At 37.5% G+C, this 17,351-nt stretch overlaps 2 protein-coding genes across 5 annotated transcripts in view; one reads left to right on the top strand and one right to left on the bottom strand.

Annotated features, from left to right (window-relative positions):
* LOC145220695 (uncharacterized) overlaps positions 1 to 17,351 on the top strand; it is a 51,527-nt gene that overhangs the window by 6,581 nt on the left and 27,595 nt on the right. The window lies entirely within an intron of this gene.
* Positions 1 to 17,351, bottom strand: part of LOC145220673 (3'-5' exoribonuclease HELZ2-like) — a 34,428-nt gene that overhangs the window by 5,207 nt on the left and 11,870 nt on the right. For all 3 annotated transcript variants that reach the window (XM_080087910.1, XM_080087919.1, XM_080087902.1), the window contains 33 exons: positions 17,002 to 17,187; positions 16,525 to 16,620; positions 16,239 to 16,363; positions 15,828 to 15,949; positions 15,510 to 15,652; positions 15,127 to 15,202; positions 14,439 to 14,647; positions 13,777 to 13,986; positions 13,450 to 13,509; positions 13,064 to 13,221; positions 12,150 to 12,387; positions 11,697 to 11,743; positions 11,285 to 11,439; positions 10,835 to 11,030; positions 10,279 to 10,441; positions 9,952 to 10,048; positions 9,442 to 9,588; positions 8,965 to 9,117; positions 8,237 to 8,415; positions 7,506 to 7,667; positions 7,067 to 7,194; positions 6,557 to 6,805; positions 6,065 to 6,194; positions 5,674 to 5,852; positions 5,078 to 5,254; positions 4,421 to 4,752; positions 3,671 to 3,817; positions 3,239 to 3,349; positions 2,786 to 2,978; positions 2,131 to 2,384; positions 1,507 to 1,632; positions 799 to 1,003; positions 280 to 407 (listed from right to left, as the gene is read on the bottom strand). In XM_080087910.1, the coding sequence (XP_079944036.1) occupies positions 280 to 407; positions 799 to 1,003; positions 1,507 to 1,632; positions 2,131 to 2,384; positions 2,786 to 2,978; positions 3,239 to 3,349; positions 3,671 to 3,817; positions 4,421 to 4,752; positions 5,078 to 5,254; positions 5,674 to 5,852; positions 6,065 to 6,194; positions 6,557 to 6,805; positions 7,067 to 7,194; positions 7,506 to 7,667; positions 8,237 to 8,415; positions 8,965 to 9,117; positions 9,442 to 9,588; positions 9,952 to 10,048; positions 10,279 to 10,441; positions 10,835 to 11,030; positions 11,285 to 11,439; positions 11,697 to 11,743; positions 12,150 to 12,387; positions 13,064 to 13,221; positions 13,450 to 13,509; positions 13,777 to 13,986; positions 14,439 to 14,647; positions 15,127 to 15,202; positions 15,510 to 15,652; positions 15,828 to 15,949; positions 16,239 to 16,363; positions 16,525 to 16,620; positions 17,002 to 17,187 (5,281 nt within the window). The remainder of the gene's footprint in view (positions 1 to 279; positions 408 to 798; positions 1,004 to 1,506; positions 1,633 to 2,130; positions 2,385 to 2,785; positions 2,979 to 3,238; positions 3,350 to 3,670; positions 3,818 to 4,420; positions 4,753 to 5,077; positions 5,255 to 5,673; positions 5,853 to 6,064; positions 6,195 to 6,556; positions 6,806 to 7,066; positions 7,195 to 7,505; positions 7,668 to 8,236; positions 8,416 to 8,964; positions 9,118 to 9,441; positions 9,589 to 9,951; positions 10,049 to 10,278; positions 10,442 to 10,834; positions 11,031 to 11,284; positions 11,440 to 11,696; positions 11,744 to 12,149; positions 12,388 to 13,063; positions 13,222 to 13,449; positions 13,510 to 13,776; positions 13,987 to 14,438; positions 14,648 to 15,126; positions 15,203 to 15,509; positions 15,653 to 15,827; positions 15,950 to 16,238; positions 16,364 to 16,524; positions 16,621 to 17,001; positions 17,188 to 17,351) is intronic.

A 17,351-nucleotide genomic window follows, 5' to 3' on the forward strand; every position in this document is an offset into this window, starting at 1 on the left:
AATACATACATATTATTTCTATTATTCAAGTTATGTTTTACGGCGTGAAATCAACCAACTATTACAATCATAGTGGCAAATTAGTACGTTATTCTTTTGAACATTCTTAAACCGACTTACAGAGCATTTTAAGTTTAAGTAATTCAATCAGCTTTGACGACGACGTGGGCTAGTATTTTTGCTGCAAAAACCAATTTCCTACATTATAGCTTTAAATATAAAATTGGATCGGAGCAATTGTTTTTATAGAATGGCTGGATTTTAATGAAGCAAGCATACTTGCGGAGCCTGTGCAGGTACAAATAATGACGTCATGTCGAGATAGTTCCTCCTCTTTTGCTGCTTGTACCGTAGCTTTGTATTCAAGGTACTCGCGGAGAGTTACTGGTGGTGTTTTGTCCTTAAACCTGAACAGACGATATCGGAAATTTTAAGCTTAAACTTATGTAGCTCATGCTTTAATTTTCCAAATCAAATAAACAAGGCGTACATCGGTTATTGAAATACTGCCTCATGTAATGCGTTTCCAAGCAAAATTGTTGTGTTGTATATTGCATTGCAAGTCTCATACGAATTCAGACGTTCTTGTGTTTAGTGTGTGGTAAGCGCCTTGAAAACCATTTTTGTTGTCGGCTATAGTTGTAATTTTTCCACGATTCTTATTAACTGTGTGAATGTTTCTATTAACTTTGAATCTTCCTATTGTCTGTGTAAATTCAGACGTCCTTGAATTTAATGTGTGGTAAGGGCCTTGAAAACCAACTTTGTTTTCGGCCATAGTTACAAAACACAACGTACTTTTTGTCGTAGTCCCTGAGTTTCCTATGCTTGCTGTTTGTCTCATTTCTGATAATCTTATGAAGAGTTATCGATTCAAGTTTTCCTGATGGGTTCGGTTCGTTTTCTTTTTTAATTGAAGGATTGAGTGGATTGGGATAATCCTGTTCTTCCATCAACTTTCCGTAAACTCTTAGTATTTTCATTCCAGTTTTCATCAAATATTCTAAACGTAAAATGACGCAAATGTTTTTTTTTTGTATTACGCAGGAATATTTGTAATGATGGGTTGGGTTTTAAGTAATATCATATTGTTGCCAGCAGATTAATGTTCTCAAAGGTTCGAATGCCCAAAGGTATTTCACAAGGACTTGAAAAAAGCAAACAAACTATGCCAACAAAAAATCCCCAACAGCAACAAGGGTGTCTAAATTCTATGTCTCGTTTTATCACATAAGGCACAACACAGCAGCCTACAACACAATTATCACCGAGTTCTCTCTTTTGCCCCAGGATATGGAATCGAGGACGTTTTTTTTTAAAAAAAAACGAGGCCGGAGTATTTTTGGCGACTCTCACTCTTAGCCAGTTTTGTTAAAAGACATTTATTAATTGTGCAAACGGCAACATAAAGGATTGTTTTTTTGGAGTCGGGATTTATCAAAAAGTGGAGTTTTTAGGAAAAAGTGAAACTTACCAATAACAGATGTCATTTACAACTTATTGTACCTGCAACAACATCCACCGATTTATTAGAAGGTCCACAATAGAGAATAAATCCCTCATTGCCGGTTGCGATGTTCATCTGACGGAAGTAATGAACCATGTAAGCACCCATAAACGATTTCCCTGTGCCTGTGAAACATAAATAACGGCTGGAATGAATAATAAAGTTAAATCGATAAAACACAGCGGACTCTTTTAAACACATTAGCAACAGTTGTGACAAATGTGTTTGTTTAACCATAGTACGTCAGGCTTTTGAAGGTTCTATACCAAATTATCCGGTCACCGTTTGTTTCAACATATGACAAGCACAGGTTAGAAAGATTTAGCTGTTGGTGTGATTCGAATAAACGACACGAGCCTATTCGGGACCTCGCTCTGCCAATTGAGCTACACATGCTCAGTGGTTAAACCGTCTAAAGTCGAATCACAAGCACCGTTGCCTGTCCAACACGTCCGTTCGTTTAGTAGTAGGTGATTGCTAATTCGACTATTTATTTAATGTCCCTTTTTGTGACTTGAAAGGTGTGTGTTCACGACGTTTATCATGACCAACTGTGTTACGTCCTGCAAAGAAAAACTGGGACCAGAGTTAGGAATGTTTTGGGGTTAAATGATTTCACTTACCCGGTGGCCCTTGTACGAGTGTCAGTTTATTTCCCATGGCTCGTTGAACCTGTCCTTTTTGTTCGTTGTTTAACGGAAATTTGAACCCCCTGACCTCTTCGCTGCCAACAGATTGTATAATACGTTCAACATCAGGGTTGTATTTGAGCTCATTGATTCGTGCTATATCTCCAGTACACAGCATTTCGGCAATTTCAGTGTTTTCTTTTGGACTCGATCCTTTTCTAATGCTTTGTAGCGACTTGGCCATTCGCCTACAGTAAAAGACCAAATTTATTTTGTACAAAAGGTGGGCGACCCTTGCCCTGATGAGAGACGCCCCCAAATGAGACGCCGAAACTTCAAATGATTTGTGTATATTTGCCGGTTTAGCAACAAGCAAAGTTTACTAAATCATTATATTGGAAAAAGTTTCATTTCATAAGTATCCACAACTTATCAATTTTCAATACTCCATTGTGGTCATTCACACACAGAGAATGCCATTGCGGTCATTCACATATTTTACACACTTAGCTAGATTGAAAAAAAAACGATAACTTAGGATTCCCCAAGTAAATAAACGTACAATTGGCACGGAATGAACTACAGGAAATCACTTTGCGCTGATGTATTTTCCGTTTTATTTATTTATTTATTTACTTAACATATTTACCTGTGTGGCACATGCAGGGGTATGTATTCCACAGTAGCCAGTGTTTCACTTTTGTAGATGGGGTCAGTGCTCTCCACTTTGGACAGAATCGACCTGCACAGTATGAAACTGACTGTGGTCAAGTTGGTAACATTTTCCCTATCTTCTTCCACCGCAACAATTAGAGCATGTGCCACCCAAGTGTACCGTGATTCTGCAACACAAGTTTAATAAGATGTGAAAAGGAGGGCAAGTTGCAAAATATACTGTTTGAATATATTTTGGACCGACAACCTATATTAAACTGTCATGGTCCAACAAACTATTGTGAAATAATATGGGTAATATTTCATGAAACACATTAATGGCCTCTGTGCTAATTTTAATACGTGTCAGAAACACATTTTAAACAACCGAAAATTTCAATTTACATGGCAAAATGGTCATTAAAACTTTACAAAAAAGAAACTTTACCGTTGTCATTTGATAGAACATTTTTGACACGAATGCACAAAAAGCCATCTCTGTGCATGTGAATCATCCTTTCCTTGCAATACATAGTTTTCAGGGTGAAGTATCCAGCTTCTGTAAAGATAAAACATAATTTTTTTGAGGTCATACCTTGGACTTGGTATACAAATCAAAAGTGCTCTTAAATGGCCTTAAGAATAACAATTATTAATCCATCAAAGCAACATTTCCAATTGCATTTGAAGTTCAAAAATGACTTCCTCGTGTGCACAGTGCAAGTTGTTTTTGTAACAAGTTGAAAGTAAAATATCCAACTGATACGTATAGAAGGTTTTGAAACCCGTCCAAAATCCAACTGTTTCATACACAGTGGTGATTGGTCACGTTACTGACAATAACAAAACCTCATATTTATTATAGATTAATTACACTGACCTCCAGGCCTGGTCCAATGTATGTTAACTCCATTGAACGTGATCGAAAAGCCGTCAACCACAGCGCAATAAACTCCATCCAGTCGCAGAACAGGTAGCCATACGTTGGCATATTGCTTCATTGTCATTGTCTCGTTTTTTCCCTGGACTAAACACAACCAGGTCATCGTATAAAAGTAAAATTAGAACAACCAATCAGTATCACTTTACCTCGCAAAATCGTCTATAAGTTTTTGATAAATATTGGGACAAATCTATTGTCAGACGCAAATATTTTTGTTAAAACTGGCCACTGTTTTATTCTATGTACTGTACTAATATTTCTAGTATTATCATCATTACTGAACTAAGAAAAGTAGACAATTTGGAAACAAACAGCTGAATTACACCACAACATTTTGTATCATTTAATGTAGCAAATTGTAAAAAAAACATGTAAATTTGGATTTAGTTCTGAAAGTCTAATTTTTTAAACTTAACATGGACTTCTAAAGTAACTTTATAGCAACAATTGCTGTAACATGTGGCATAACATGCTTTTTTATGTTAAAGCGGCTGATGTTTTTGATCAATCCACTGGGCTAAAACTATAAAGCTGGCTCTCCAACACGCTGTTATTAAAAAACATGCGTCCTATGTAATGATTAACCATATAACACCGTTTGCCAAACTTGCGACGGATATACATTGGATACCTAATTTCAAAGAAATAATAACATACTATTGAGTGGTAAGGAGCCTACCGACTTACCGCGTGTTGGCCGAACGTCGGATGCAAAGGTTTCAACTGCATCAGTTTGATGGCTCAGACACAAATCGAAGTCATCAGCCAAACACAGAAGCTGTACTGTGGGTTCTAACATTCCTCTCCTAATTCTGGGATTCAATTGAACTAAAATCGGCAAACCAGACTCTACAAACGTGGAAATCACGCGCACGTGGCGTATATCATTCTTGGTCCTATAAGACATGTGGTCATCGCATTTGCTGTCCTTGTGATCACATTTTCGCCCATCACACGGACCCAGCTGGTTAGATGCTTTTGCTGGACACCGTTGAGTTGGTTTTTGCTTTGCAACGATTCTGTCGATTTAAAACATTGTTTTACACTTACGAAAAATGGATACTTCATCTTTTGGGGGAGATTGTCATATTCGGTAAGAACGTTTTAAGCGACATCATGAAAGCTAATAAATGATTATAAAACGTCATCACGCTACGTCATCATACTAAAATACATAAAAGATGATAAATAATGTTGACAGGACCTTAGACGTGGTCAAGTTCTCAAATCAAAAGATTGAAAAAAATACTACATTACACCACTATAACGGCGTTATAAACGGAACTCTACGGAAGTTTCAAACGTTTCAAACACAAGTTTCATGCAAGTGTTACATTTGGTCACCTCTTTAAATGTGCCTTGATCTCATTTGATGTTGTTTCGCCCATAACAGTCCCGGATGTGATTACAGTGGACAAATATCCTACAAAATCCTTCACCCTTTGCGCGGGAACCGTTGAGTGTTGGAAATGACTGTGCTTGAACCCTTTTCCTTCGCTCTTATCTCGTAGGTCGTAATATCTGTCGACGTGTGAAAGTTAATTTTTAAGTCTGCTGAAGTTACTGACGTGTTGGTTTTAAATTCCTTATTTAAACGACCGTATTCAACAATTGACTGTTGAGGTGCGTGGTTTTACAGTCTAAGAACGTTTTTTAGGCTACAACATTGCAAGCCGCAAATAGCCTCGTGTTATGGGGTCGAATCGATGCTTAATATAGATCAGTTTTTAGCCGACACCTTGTCTTTTGAAAGTGCCCGGAAGACCCAATCAATTCAGTATACTGCTTCTAGTAGGCCAGCCCTATTGTGATTTATATATCAGTGTTCCGTTATCCCAGTTATAATGATGCTCTTCCATATATGTTTGTGAGGGATAATGACACTTCGTTGTTATTGATCAACGTTCATTTACCAAATAATTGTAATTGCGGTCATGCACCTGATATACCAGAACAGGTGGTTACTCTTCAGAATTTTTTCACCAGGGCGGCAAAACTTGGTGTTCACTTGTTCTCCCCAAATTGCTTTCCTGGCAAAGAGGTGGGTGTAGGGAAGAATTGATATCCTGCGCAGATTCGAATAACTGACCAAACTGAATTTAATCTCCTTGTTTGTGATCTTCAAGAAAAAAACAAGTTTTTAATATTTTGTTCTTGTTCTTTACTTAGTTCGAGGATCCACCAATAAACGTTCTGGTACCATTCAGTTTATATTCTAAGTTATACCGGTATTTTTCGTAGCAAAAAAGGGCTTAGCTAAATTTGAATCCATAGTAAACAAGTAACATAGGAAGAATACGAATTTACACAAATATTGATTGTCTCACCCACCTCTGTCACAACAGCCTGCTGGTAACTTCTCTCTTGTTGATCCTGAAATAGCTTGGCCAGTGTAAACTGCATTAGTTCCCTCTCGTAATCTTTAGCGTCGTTTTGACGCAGAGACAGTTGCTTGCATGTTCTAAAACGAATTCATTAAAAATGCTTTCGCAGCCTTCCTAAAATCTTTTTGAAGCAAAGCCCAGGCAAGAAAAAAGGTGATTATCCCTTTGAAATATTTACGTTCAAACAGATTGAAATTGCCAGAGATTATAAGCACTAAGCATTAAATATTTTTCATTACATAGGTTCGAGCGTTCTAACTTTGCCGAATATGTTAACTTTAAAGCAGCCGCTTTAGGCCTGGTTTTGGAGAACCTATGTTCGTATTCTATACAGCCAAAAATGTAAACATGGCTTGCTCATATCATCTGAGATATAATAGCATGATGAAACGTTATGTGCCTTCATTTCTTTAAAACAGTACAATTTAATTCGACCTACTCGTTTAAGCCTTTTTCTTGAGACATTTCTTCCAGTACAATAACATCATCCCGTCTGGCGGGCTGATTGGATTTCTTACAGATTTTGATGATCTGGCGTTGTGCTATGATGTCTGTGTAACGCCGAATTGGAGAGGAGCACCAGGAGTAAAACGGGAGGCGGAGTGAGAAGTGGGAGTGAGAGGAGGGGAGGTTTTCATCAACACGGGAGGCTTCTTTAAGTGTTGCTCGCTTTTGTATCCCGATTAACCTGGTCAATGTTAGGTTGAAAGTTTTAGTCTTTTAATTGACTTTGAAAAAGATACTAGGCCTATCACTTAGTTGAAAAACATATGTATGTAAATTGATTTATGTAACATCCTTAGTAAAGGGTGCATGACTTTAGTTTAGACTTATCAAAGTTTACTTTTTTATGTTCATATACAGATTTTTGCACACTTATTAACATTAATTTTAAAAAAACATTGCATAACTGGACATGTTTTTCTGAACTTTAGTTTCTTGAGCTTACCCGTCATTGGCGGGGCAAATAGAAGGTTGTAGTCCATCACACGAGAAAAGCATCAGAGCTAGATCAAGATCTCCTTCTTGCAAAGCTTCTTTGATGCAAACTAATAGTTCGGGTAAAACGTGCAAGTCCTGTGCGGATAAAAGTATTGTGATATTCCACACATAATGAGGGTGCTTACCGGTTTCAGTCAGCACTGAGCCGAACAGACACTCAGTCTTGATATTCGAGTAAGTGTAAAAAAATCAAATAGAAAATAGTATTTCGTAAAAACAGTCTTACAACCATCAAATGCTTAGTTTTATGTGTTATGGCTCTTTCGTCGTTTCAATTAATAGATGCGTCCCATCAAAGTTTGATAACCACTTAGCTAATTTAACATGGCCACGGACAAAAATACCCAAAATCGTGCTTTTCTGTAATCAAAAAGCAATGGACGTACGTGTCTCGGTGTTGGCAAGTCCTCTGGAAGTTGTTGGTTGAGATAATTGACCCTTGACTTGAGTGAGAGCGATAGTTGGATTTGCGAGTCGTAGCGGAACATCCAGTCTCTCCATTCCTCCTCTAAGGGTGGATCCTGGCACCGTAGGAGGAAATTGCACCTCTGTGTAAAGAGAAATCGTAAGGAACGATACATATCAACAATTTGAATGCACTTCGTGACCGACGTTTCGATGTGCCATGTTTCAAATGCTGACAGCTTGAGTTAATCGCATACCGGTTTATATCAACACACTCCGTTTTATTGCATACTAAATCATATACGTTCTGTACAGCAGTGTTTTCAACCTCTTCCGTCACGGGGACCCCTTGAAAATTTCGGCAAAATTCTGTAAACCACTTGTAGAATATTGGTTTGAAAATATTAGGTTAATCCCACAAAAAAGGTTGTCTATATTTAGGATTCCGATTCACAACACAAACTACAAGAGCTTTCATTGCTCTGAAGAAGCCCTTCTGTTTTGGTGGGCGAAACGTCAGCAATTTAATGTTCTTAAAAAAACAACTTTATTCTGTTTAGAATCACACCAGTTGAGCGACAAACTTTGTCAAACAAACAACAAAAGCAACAATACAAGCTACAAAACTTATTTAACGTGCTTTGTATACGCAAAAATGTAACTTAAAAAAATTGTCGTTTTTCAAACAAAAAAGAACGAGAAAAAGTAATACCCTTTTCTTGAGAAAGATCGCCGTGCATGCGTTGAGAGTGATCATTGCTTCTTCAATGAGCATATGAGCTGGACCTTCATCGAAAAACTCCTGGAGTTTGTTCGAGTTGATTTCGTGATGGTAAACCGCCGTGCCCAGTCGCGAAACTCGTAAACCCATCACGTATTGCCAGATTTGATCTAAACAATACAATTGCGAAGTAGTTTGTATGACTAAAGCGTGCAATGTGATTACTTGTCATTTTAATATAGAATTTTCCATGTCACTTGTGTGGTACGTTTTTTTATTAACTCCGTGTATGAATGACATCTCATTTGACCTTGGCAGTAGTGTGTGCCGTGGGCCAAATGCGGATCATTGAATTAAGGTTGTGCTGCCCGCGAAACGTTTGGATTTGAAATGAAGTATGGCCCGCTAAACTATTTCAATGCAGCGCAAGCGAACAAAGTTATTGTTTCTTATTATTTTTTGTTTCTGAACAGATCAATGTGTCGATTTTTTTTTTTACGGTCCCAACTTTGCGAATAGCATCACTAGCAAATTTTTCCATAAAGTTGTTAACCTAACTAAAACACATTTGCTGCCAAAAAAGTCCCACCTGTGGTCTAATCATGCTAATGGCGTTTGGCCCATTAGTGATATAGAAACACTCCTGGTCTATGAAAGTGTTCCGCAGTAATTTTAGAGCACAATTTTAACATGGTTAAGTCTACAACAGTTTGACTCACATAGTTGCTGGCCCAGGGTGTTTTCGTTGATTTCAAGTAGATTTGCATCTTCGGGGTCTCTTCTCGCTCGTCGCAACAAATTCTCTGCCTCCCTGTATGTCATTTGTTTACTGGATTTGATGGTGGTTAATTTCGGTGCTGGAACCTTGAAATCTGAAAAGCAGTTACAATCCTTCTCACAAACCCTTTTTATGACAGTCACACGTGAAACAAATAATAAAACCACAATTTTTTTGTTAATTTTTGCCTTAATAATTTATATGTGCATTTTCCTGAATGGACATCGAAAAGTTTTTAAATGGACAAAGCAACGTAAAAAATCAAAACTTTTTTTTGCCCCTATAATAGTAGACTAGGCAAAGGATATGACTTTTGCTCAAACAAACACATTTTTAAATCACTAAAAAATGCCCAAATGCACAAGGGAACAAAAAATAAACAACTTTGAGACAGAAATCAACGACATAATTGACCGACCTGGGTCCAAAATGTCTAGAGGTTGTGAAGTATGGAAAAATGTAGAAATTGCCGGTTTTGCTTTTCCATCCGCTAGCAAGCTGCATTTGTCTGAACTGAGATGTCGGGGCAGCATAGGCGAGTTTTTTCTTCGATCCTTCATCACGTCTGAAAGTTATTTTAAAATTTTGTATTCATTTGAACCTTAATGTGAAGTTAGTAAAAATTGAATGAAGCAAATTCCTCCGGAAACCTATATACTGTTCCTAAAAAATCAAGCTGGAAAGTAGTAGCAAAATTGCGTTAAAATATTCACCAAGCTGGAAATAGCTGCGCAACGTTGGGACGTTATATACAATACAAAGCATAACAAAGTAAAGAGCACAATTAGTGGATAGATGGTAAATGCGTTGCAGCTGCACTGTTTTGATGTTTCGGATTTGTGTTTTAGGTTCAGATTAGATTGTTGATTCGTAATAATCTGTGTACTTTTAATCACCAAAACGCGTATAATGTATAACTACTGTATACCTGGATCGTAGAAAGTGGTTGCTCGGCTTCTTGCTTCTTTGTCGACTTTAGATTGAGCTGGAACCACTGATGCTACGTCGGCAATGTGAATTCCAATCTGTCAAAATTAATGCAAATCTCAAAATCACTGAAATATTCAAGTGCTCTTACTCTATGCAACAATTAACAGTTACTTTGTGTATAAAATGCAGTCATTCCGCGCGTTTTCAAAAAAAGAACTGCTGTACATGGCATATCAATTATATATTTGTTTTTGCACAAAGCGCACACGTTTACTGTCAGTGATTCGACAAAGTACAAATTTAATGAACTTAAACAGCATCTAACCTGATAGCAATTGCTGTGAGCTGTGCACTTCTCAATACTTAACGCGTCATCTAGGTCCTTGGAACCCGGGGGGTCGATAGTAAATGTGTAGAGACCTGTACAATCTTTTCGCAAGTCCTTGTTCTGGTCTTCAAGGCTTTGACATTGTTTTTCCATGTCCTGCCTGTGTGCAACGGAAAACATGTTGCTTGGGTGTTTGGGTTAACGATATAAATTTGCTGGGCTACAGCGAAATTGCATTGAGGTTAACCGAGAAATGGCATTCAAGGACGGGGGTAACGGGTAAGTTGGCGCATTTTGTAGGCTTTGCGCAATTGGTGTGGTAAGGAAACTCCGAGGTAGGCTTTTATCTTAAAACCAGACAAAGAACGAATGAAAAATTTTTTTTAGGAATTTATACTCGAAAGTAACACACTGCTGCAGCGGTTTTGTGAGCATTCATTAAGATGCTGTACTTGTTCCACTGTTTTTAAGCATTTGATCCCAAATGGTTTGCGGACATTCAAAGCAAAATATCTGCACGTTTTGCTACAAAATTGAAGAAAAAGTCAATTACTTGTGTTCTGCTGGTCTGTCGTAAGTGATTGCGATGTAGCTTTCCGCATCACTGGCTGCAATGACCTTTGACACATATCCAAGGGGATAGGGGCTGTATTCGCTCCAGCGAAGATAGCGGACAATGAAGAGTTTTCCACCACCTCGGTTGTACGCATAACGGTCTATGTTCTCATAACGAAGAAATTTCAGATCATCTGCAACATATTACAGGTCCTATCCATCAAGAGCAATTGGACATTTTGTCACTTATCAGTTAATTGTGGCATTTTGTTTTGACATCTGGTCTATGATCTTCGTAGTGGTAACACAAGTATCTCAGTGGGCTAAGACAAGGTCTGTTCTAAGCTAGTAAATGTCAAGCACGAGATAATTACATTTATACTGAAACTAGATTAAGCTTCAAAAACGGTATTGATATTAATTGAAGTAATATAGAGGGTAATTGTACCTTCAACTGGCTTGTATATTGGAATTCGGTAATCAGGTGTTCCCCTTCTTCGTATAAAGGCAAACTTGGTGACCTTGTAGTCAACGGGGCACAGAAATGCAGGGTTGTGTTCGTCAGGAATACACACAAATTCCCTGAGACGTGGTTCCTTATACCTGTTTAAGCATATAAAAAATGCATGCGTAATGATTCTACAAAAATAACGTATAAGCAAACAGGGTATAGCTTAAATACATTGCAACGTATTATCATCATGAAAAGTTGTGGATAAAGAATGAAAATGTATGTCTAAACGCTGTAATCTTAAGCACAGAAGTGGTCATATATTCAAAACCACAAACAGACAATTTGGTATAAAACAGGTTGTATCAAAACACAACAACTGTGATCTTAATTTTTTTTAACACTTTACCTTTGGAGAATTCCAATCACTCTTCCTGTGACGACCTTTCCTCTATTCTGGTGAAGCAAACAACAAAAATTTATTGGCAAAGAATTACGAACACACTTGCATTTGTTACTTGGCCGAACACAAGATATAATGACGTGTTTTTTTACAGATTAAATATTTTTGATTTTACTGTTCGATCTTGGAGGGTTGAAACTAGAAGAAAACATTTAGTTTCGGCTATCCTTGAAGTGAAGTTATAGACTTATGATCGTTTTGTGACATTTGGTAGATACAACGATCTTAGAAACTCTTAGAAAAATAGACTAATTTTGTCTTGAAGTTTAAGTTAAATGTGATTTTTAAAACTAAAGTTGGCCTTTTTTTCACCTGATACAAATTGTAAAACAAACTGTTTTCGACAAGCAGTTTTTAGCCTATTGTCTATCTTGTTTTTTACTCAACATGAATTCCAACCTTCGAAACACGAACGACAACTTCGTCTTTGTTGAACGCTCGACCGATGCTTCTTCTTGTGTCGAGTGAGATTTTGATTAAATCACCCTCAGGCTCCTTGAGTATCGCCTCAGCTGAGTGCCACGACATCATGGAAAGGAAGCAGTGCTTATACTCCTCGGGATTGTCCCTTAGTAACCTCAAAAGTTGACCGACAGTGAACTTCTCGTGGATGACTGTCCGTCGTTCTCCGTGGTGTCTGTATTAATACGGAACAAAATCTGGGTAATTGCATACTGAATCCTAAACTGTAACCCACGGGTGTGCAACCTTAATTACTGATGGACCTTACAGCGTTAGCATTACATTTGTACCCAACCAAATTAAATTTTCATGTATGACTGATTATGCCTACATGGCAACTGGCAATTTACATGACTTTGCGATCAGTCTGTTCAGTTGCAGTTTGATGTACAGTTAAAGTTGAATTACTGTTTATCCTGAATGTGTTTCTATGACATCTATTGAATGTATGTTTCACGATTACGTTTACTAACAATCCCAAGCGCGTGGGCCGCACCTTTACTTTGCTACGTACTGAACACGCTCATATTTTAACATCTGCAAGCGGTTCTAGTCGCACTGTTAGGTCGCAAAAGTAGCACCGAACGTTTTATCCGCTCAGCAACAAGCACTAGTTTAGCGGGCCACCGTTTAATTAAAATGCAATCGTTATGAAAGCAACCCTAATTTACATCACTTTAACCGGAACGACATAGTCGAAAGAATGTTTTAGCAACTAACGAAAGGCTTCATTTTGAAATGCATTATGTTTTAAACGAAATTTGCGCTTAATAATCACGTTTTAGTCTGAGACAAGAACACACGCGACATTCACTTTAAATCTAACTAATTTAACTTCCAATTTGGAATACCTAAGGTTTGGGCCGGGTTCATTTGGATCAGTTTCCAGTGCATCGAGATATTCCAATCCATACTGGTCTACTTTGACAACTGCTTTGTCAGGTCGATAGCCAAGCTGTCTTTCAAGGATGTCGTCCAAAATTTTGTCATCCACAAGTGCTAGCGGATCCTGCAAAAACATGTTGTTTCAATACTAGAACGTGAAAAAACAACGATTGATGGTTGCTTAAACATGTTTTAATGAACTTTAGAATGCCTTTTCTTACACTTACATTGGCTATTATATTTTGATGATAAAATCCTTATCGAATGAATTAACATTACATATTCTCCACTGCAGCACTTTATTGTAAATCTACAATATTTTAATTGTGTGCTGTAACAAAAACAAACTTACATCTTCTGAAGTTTCGTCCTCATCAGATTCAGAAAAACCGTCTTCTTCTTGTCCAGGATCCTAAAACACAAATACTGATGATAGGCTTAGTTCAACACGGTTTGTTTAACCTTCATTGTTGACAGATTTTAGAGATTGACCATACCTGTATAGGCGAAATATATATCTCGAATTTTTACAGCTTCTCGTTAAGTGATTTTGTGTCAGAAACATTTGTTGTTTTATTATCACTTTAAATTTATAAAAGAGGAATCTGTCAAGAAGGTTGGGAACCAAAGGTTTCTGATTTGAGAATACGGAAAATATTTTCTGATTGAGATAACTGACCTCTTCAGAAGGTTGGTTTGAGTTCGGACTCGAACGATTCGAAGATGGAGAATCGGAGTTTCGAAGTGAATTTGATTTTTGTGAAATCTTTTTCTTTCTTGGCACAAACCCTTGTGCTTCTGGGTTAAGTTTCGACAAGCGATTCACTTGGAAGAGAATGTTATTGAATGTTTCGTAGCGAGGGAGTAGAGAACCCCATAGTGCACAGGTCTACAAATAAGAAAGTAACTTACAGTTTGTGTTTAAAATATGCCACACAAATTAATAGTATAAAACAGGGCTCCGTAACCTTTTTCATGGCACATGCCAATTTGTTTTAAGGCAAATGAACAAATGGCGGTGAAGGTTTGTACCAGCTGATTTGAAAAGTAATTAGAAGAGCAGATTTATGCGAAGATAGGGATTACAATTCATTTGTACGTTAAGTTTTGTTCGGATTAACCGAATTCGTTTTGACCGAGGTTTACTGTGCACCACAACTAACTAAGAAAAACAAACTAATATTTAACTATGCCAAAAAGAAATCAAATATGAAATCGCGATTCGTTTTGCATCCCATGGAAAATAACCCATCGCGCAACCTTAGCACACGTGTCAAGCGTTTCTGATTCCCGGTCTGAAAACATATTTCTCATAGAACGTATGTTCGTCAAAAAGCCTACCTCAACAAACTTGTGCCAACGAAGATGGCACAAACCAAGAGAACACAGAGTTACTGCATCACCGATGGCAATCACAGCAACTTTTGACCGCGTGATGGCGGTATTGAGTAGTCCTACATCGGCAAGAAGTCCAGTCTTGGAACCGTTCTCATCTGTGGCTGATTTGCGACAATGCACCCCACACATAATCACTACTTTATACTCTTGACCTAAAAAAGATAAAATACTTAAACAAATGTCTCGGGGTTGTGCAACCTGCGGTCCGTTAAGTAACGCTCGTGCGGCCCGCTGAGAAGTTAGATTTAAAGTGTGCCCCCCTAAAAACTATTTCATTGCAGTGCTATAGCGAGTACACTTCTTTTTTGGTTTTGTGCATATCAATGAGTCCGGTATCATTTTTCAGCGACCTGGCAAAGTGGACAGAAACACTTGCGTGTTTTATATGCAACAAAGTAAAGACAACTTGCAATACATCAACGTTTATGATTTTATGCTTATTATGTTAATTGTATTTGGCCCATCAGTAATAAGGTGCCAAGGGGTTAGATAGACTGTTATCTGAAAGGTTCTAACTTTGCACGGCTTGTTTCGACTCGGTTGTCAAGTGTAATTGTGTTCCTACGTTTTCCTTCACCAAGCGAAACTTTACTCAACTGAAGTGTGAAAATGGAGTATTAGATAAACTTACCCTGAATATCTCTTACTCTGTTTACATTCACAGATCTGTATCCTTCTTTCCGGAAGAGGCTTCTCATATGTTTCACCTAAAAAAGTTTCAAATTTAGAGAAACGGTTCGGACTATTGTAGGGCTTATTAAATCTGTGTGGTACGACTTGAACCACCTTAATTAGACATCAGGTTACGTTTGTAGGCGAAAAAGACTTGTAAGTTTAAAATGGTTGTTAAAAAGGGTTAAAATTCTTGTTTTATTAAGTAATATTATCATTTGTCTATGGCACTTTATACTTGTAAGCATTTATGTGGAATAGTTGGCAAATTACATTTACGCTAATAGTAAATATGTTTTCGATTTAGTTTTATTTGAGAATGGAATTGTTTTCACAAATTACCTGTACAGAATAGGAGGATACAACAACGATGTCGGTTTCTTGTATGAAATATTGTTGCAGTAAATCTTTGACGACATATACGGCCAACTCTGCTTCATCAAGGTTAAAAAAGCCACCACTCGAAAAATCTTTTTGACAGTTCCCTTGACGATAATATTGAACTTGTCAGAAATTTGTTATTTCATACACCAACTAACGTTAAAATAACGCCCCAAAATTCGTACGGGTGAGTTTATCATGTGTTTTTTACCTACCAACTCTTTAAATTCTGGTACCCAAAGACGCAAAAAATCGTCCTTGGTTATGAAGCCTCCCTACCTTGTATGTGGTAAAACTGTACAGGTAGAAGTCCAGCTACAGGTTTTTCCTTTGTACATGCTTTCAGGATTCCTCTCTTATAGAAAACTTCTTGAATTAGATTCAGTATCGGTTCCACGCATCTGAAAATCAATCACCAACTTTAATGTAAACGGTTTTAGAAATATTACAGTACCAGTAAAAACACCACGTATCAATTTGTCAGTTTTGCTCAATGCAAATTTGTTTCGTATGTTCACAATATATTTGGTTTAGGTGTGTTAAATTCTGTGCAAAACCGCCGTTTTGTTGAGGGAAATTCCTAAATTTGAACACATACATTACCTAAATCTGTTCAATAACAGTTTAGGCCCAGGTACATAACACAATAATGCACTTTGTCAGCTTCTGTATGTGTGAAAAAATGCCTACCTGTAGTTTCGCGTGAGAAAGACGAACAGTTGGTCGTGTGCTGAATTGTTGAAAGTTTTGTATCTTTTGTACATCCGTTCCACCAAGGTATAGTCGGCTTCTGACCCGAACTTTTTGCTGTAAACCTAAAAAGCACAAAAAATCGAAACATACGAAACTTGGCTTGCTGTCAAAGAAATCGTGCGCGTATAAAAAATAAACGTGAAAATAACGTTGAATCTTTTATCTTTCAGCATTAGATTCTTGTTTGTATGGATGTGTTTGTAGTAATGCAAAACGGATTTACCTTCTGTGAAATCTGCATGTGGTCCCCAGCTACGATAACCTTGGTACGGTCGGTTGATGCAAGGGTCAGTGGAATTATCGCTTCACATTCCATTGCCTTAAAAACCATGCGAAAACACTTAAACCAGTGGCGACACAAAGAATTACAATAGCGTACACCGTGGCGAAAACACCTTATTGAAACAATTTTGCACAGCTAGGTCGTTTTTTTATTACTTTACGGATGAATGGGCATATACACGCTTCACCGCAACGGCTGTTATAAAAGTTTACGTTTTGATGCAAAGTCTGTTTTAACAGTAGTATAAATGTTTTTCTGCCTTCAGTGAGAACCCTTTAATTAGGTGTTTTACAAGTACCTGTAAATGAAATGCACAAATATAACCATTATATTTCCGTTCCACAAGTTGTGGCCTACAACTGAGACCTCATAAAACTTCACAAAGCCGAAACGAAGTTTAACCCATGTAGCTTATACCTGAGCCGCTTCGTCCAGAAAGATGTGTGTAAAAACACCGTGTAGACCAGTAGCTTTAAGTCCCAACACCAGAGCAGTAGCAAATGTGGTAATAACCACGCGCACTTTATCTGAAAGAATTTCCTTGGTAGTGGGATAGCGAAAAGTCGTGTGATGCTCGTCCATAACACAAAATCGGCGCACCTCCTGTAATGATAAAGATGTGAGATCAAATGTGCTTTATTTCGTAATGGAATAGTCAAAACAAACACAGATGCAACTGCAGTTTAAATTCAACATAATTTTTTTTGATTTAAGTTCATGAAAAACATTTGGTCATTCGTCCTATTTTGATATATATATATAACTTA

This window comes from Phallusia mammillata, chromosome 1 (genome assembly GCF_965637545.1).
Source record: "Phallusia mammillata chromosome 1, kaPhaMamm4.hap1.1, whole genome shotgun sequence".
In the NCBI taxonomy this organism is placed as follows: domain Eukaryota; kingdom Metazoa; phylum Chordata; class Ascidiacea; order Phlebobranchia; family Ascidiidae; genus Phallusia; species Phallusia mammillata.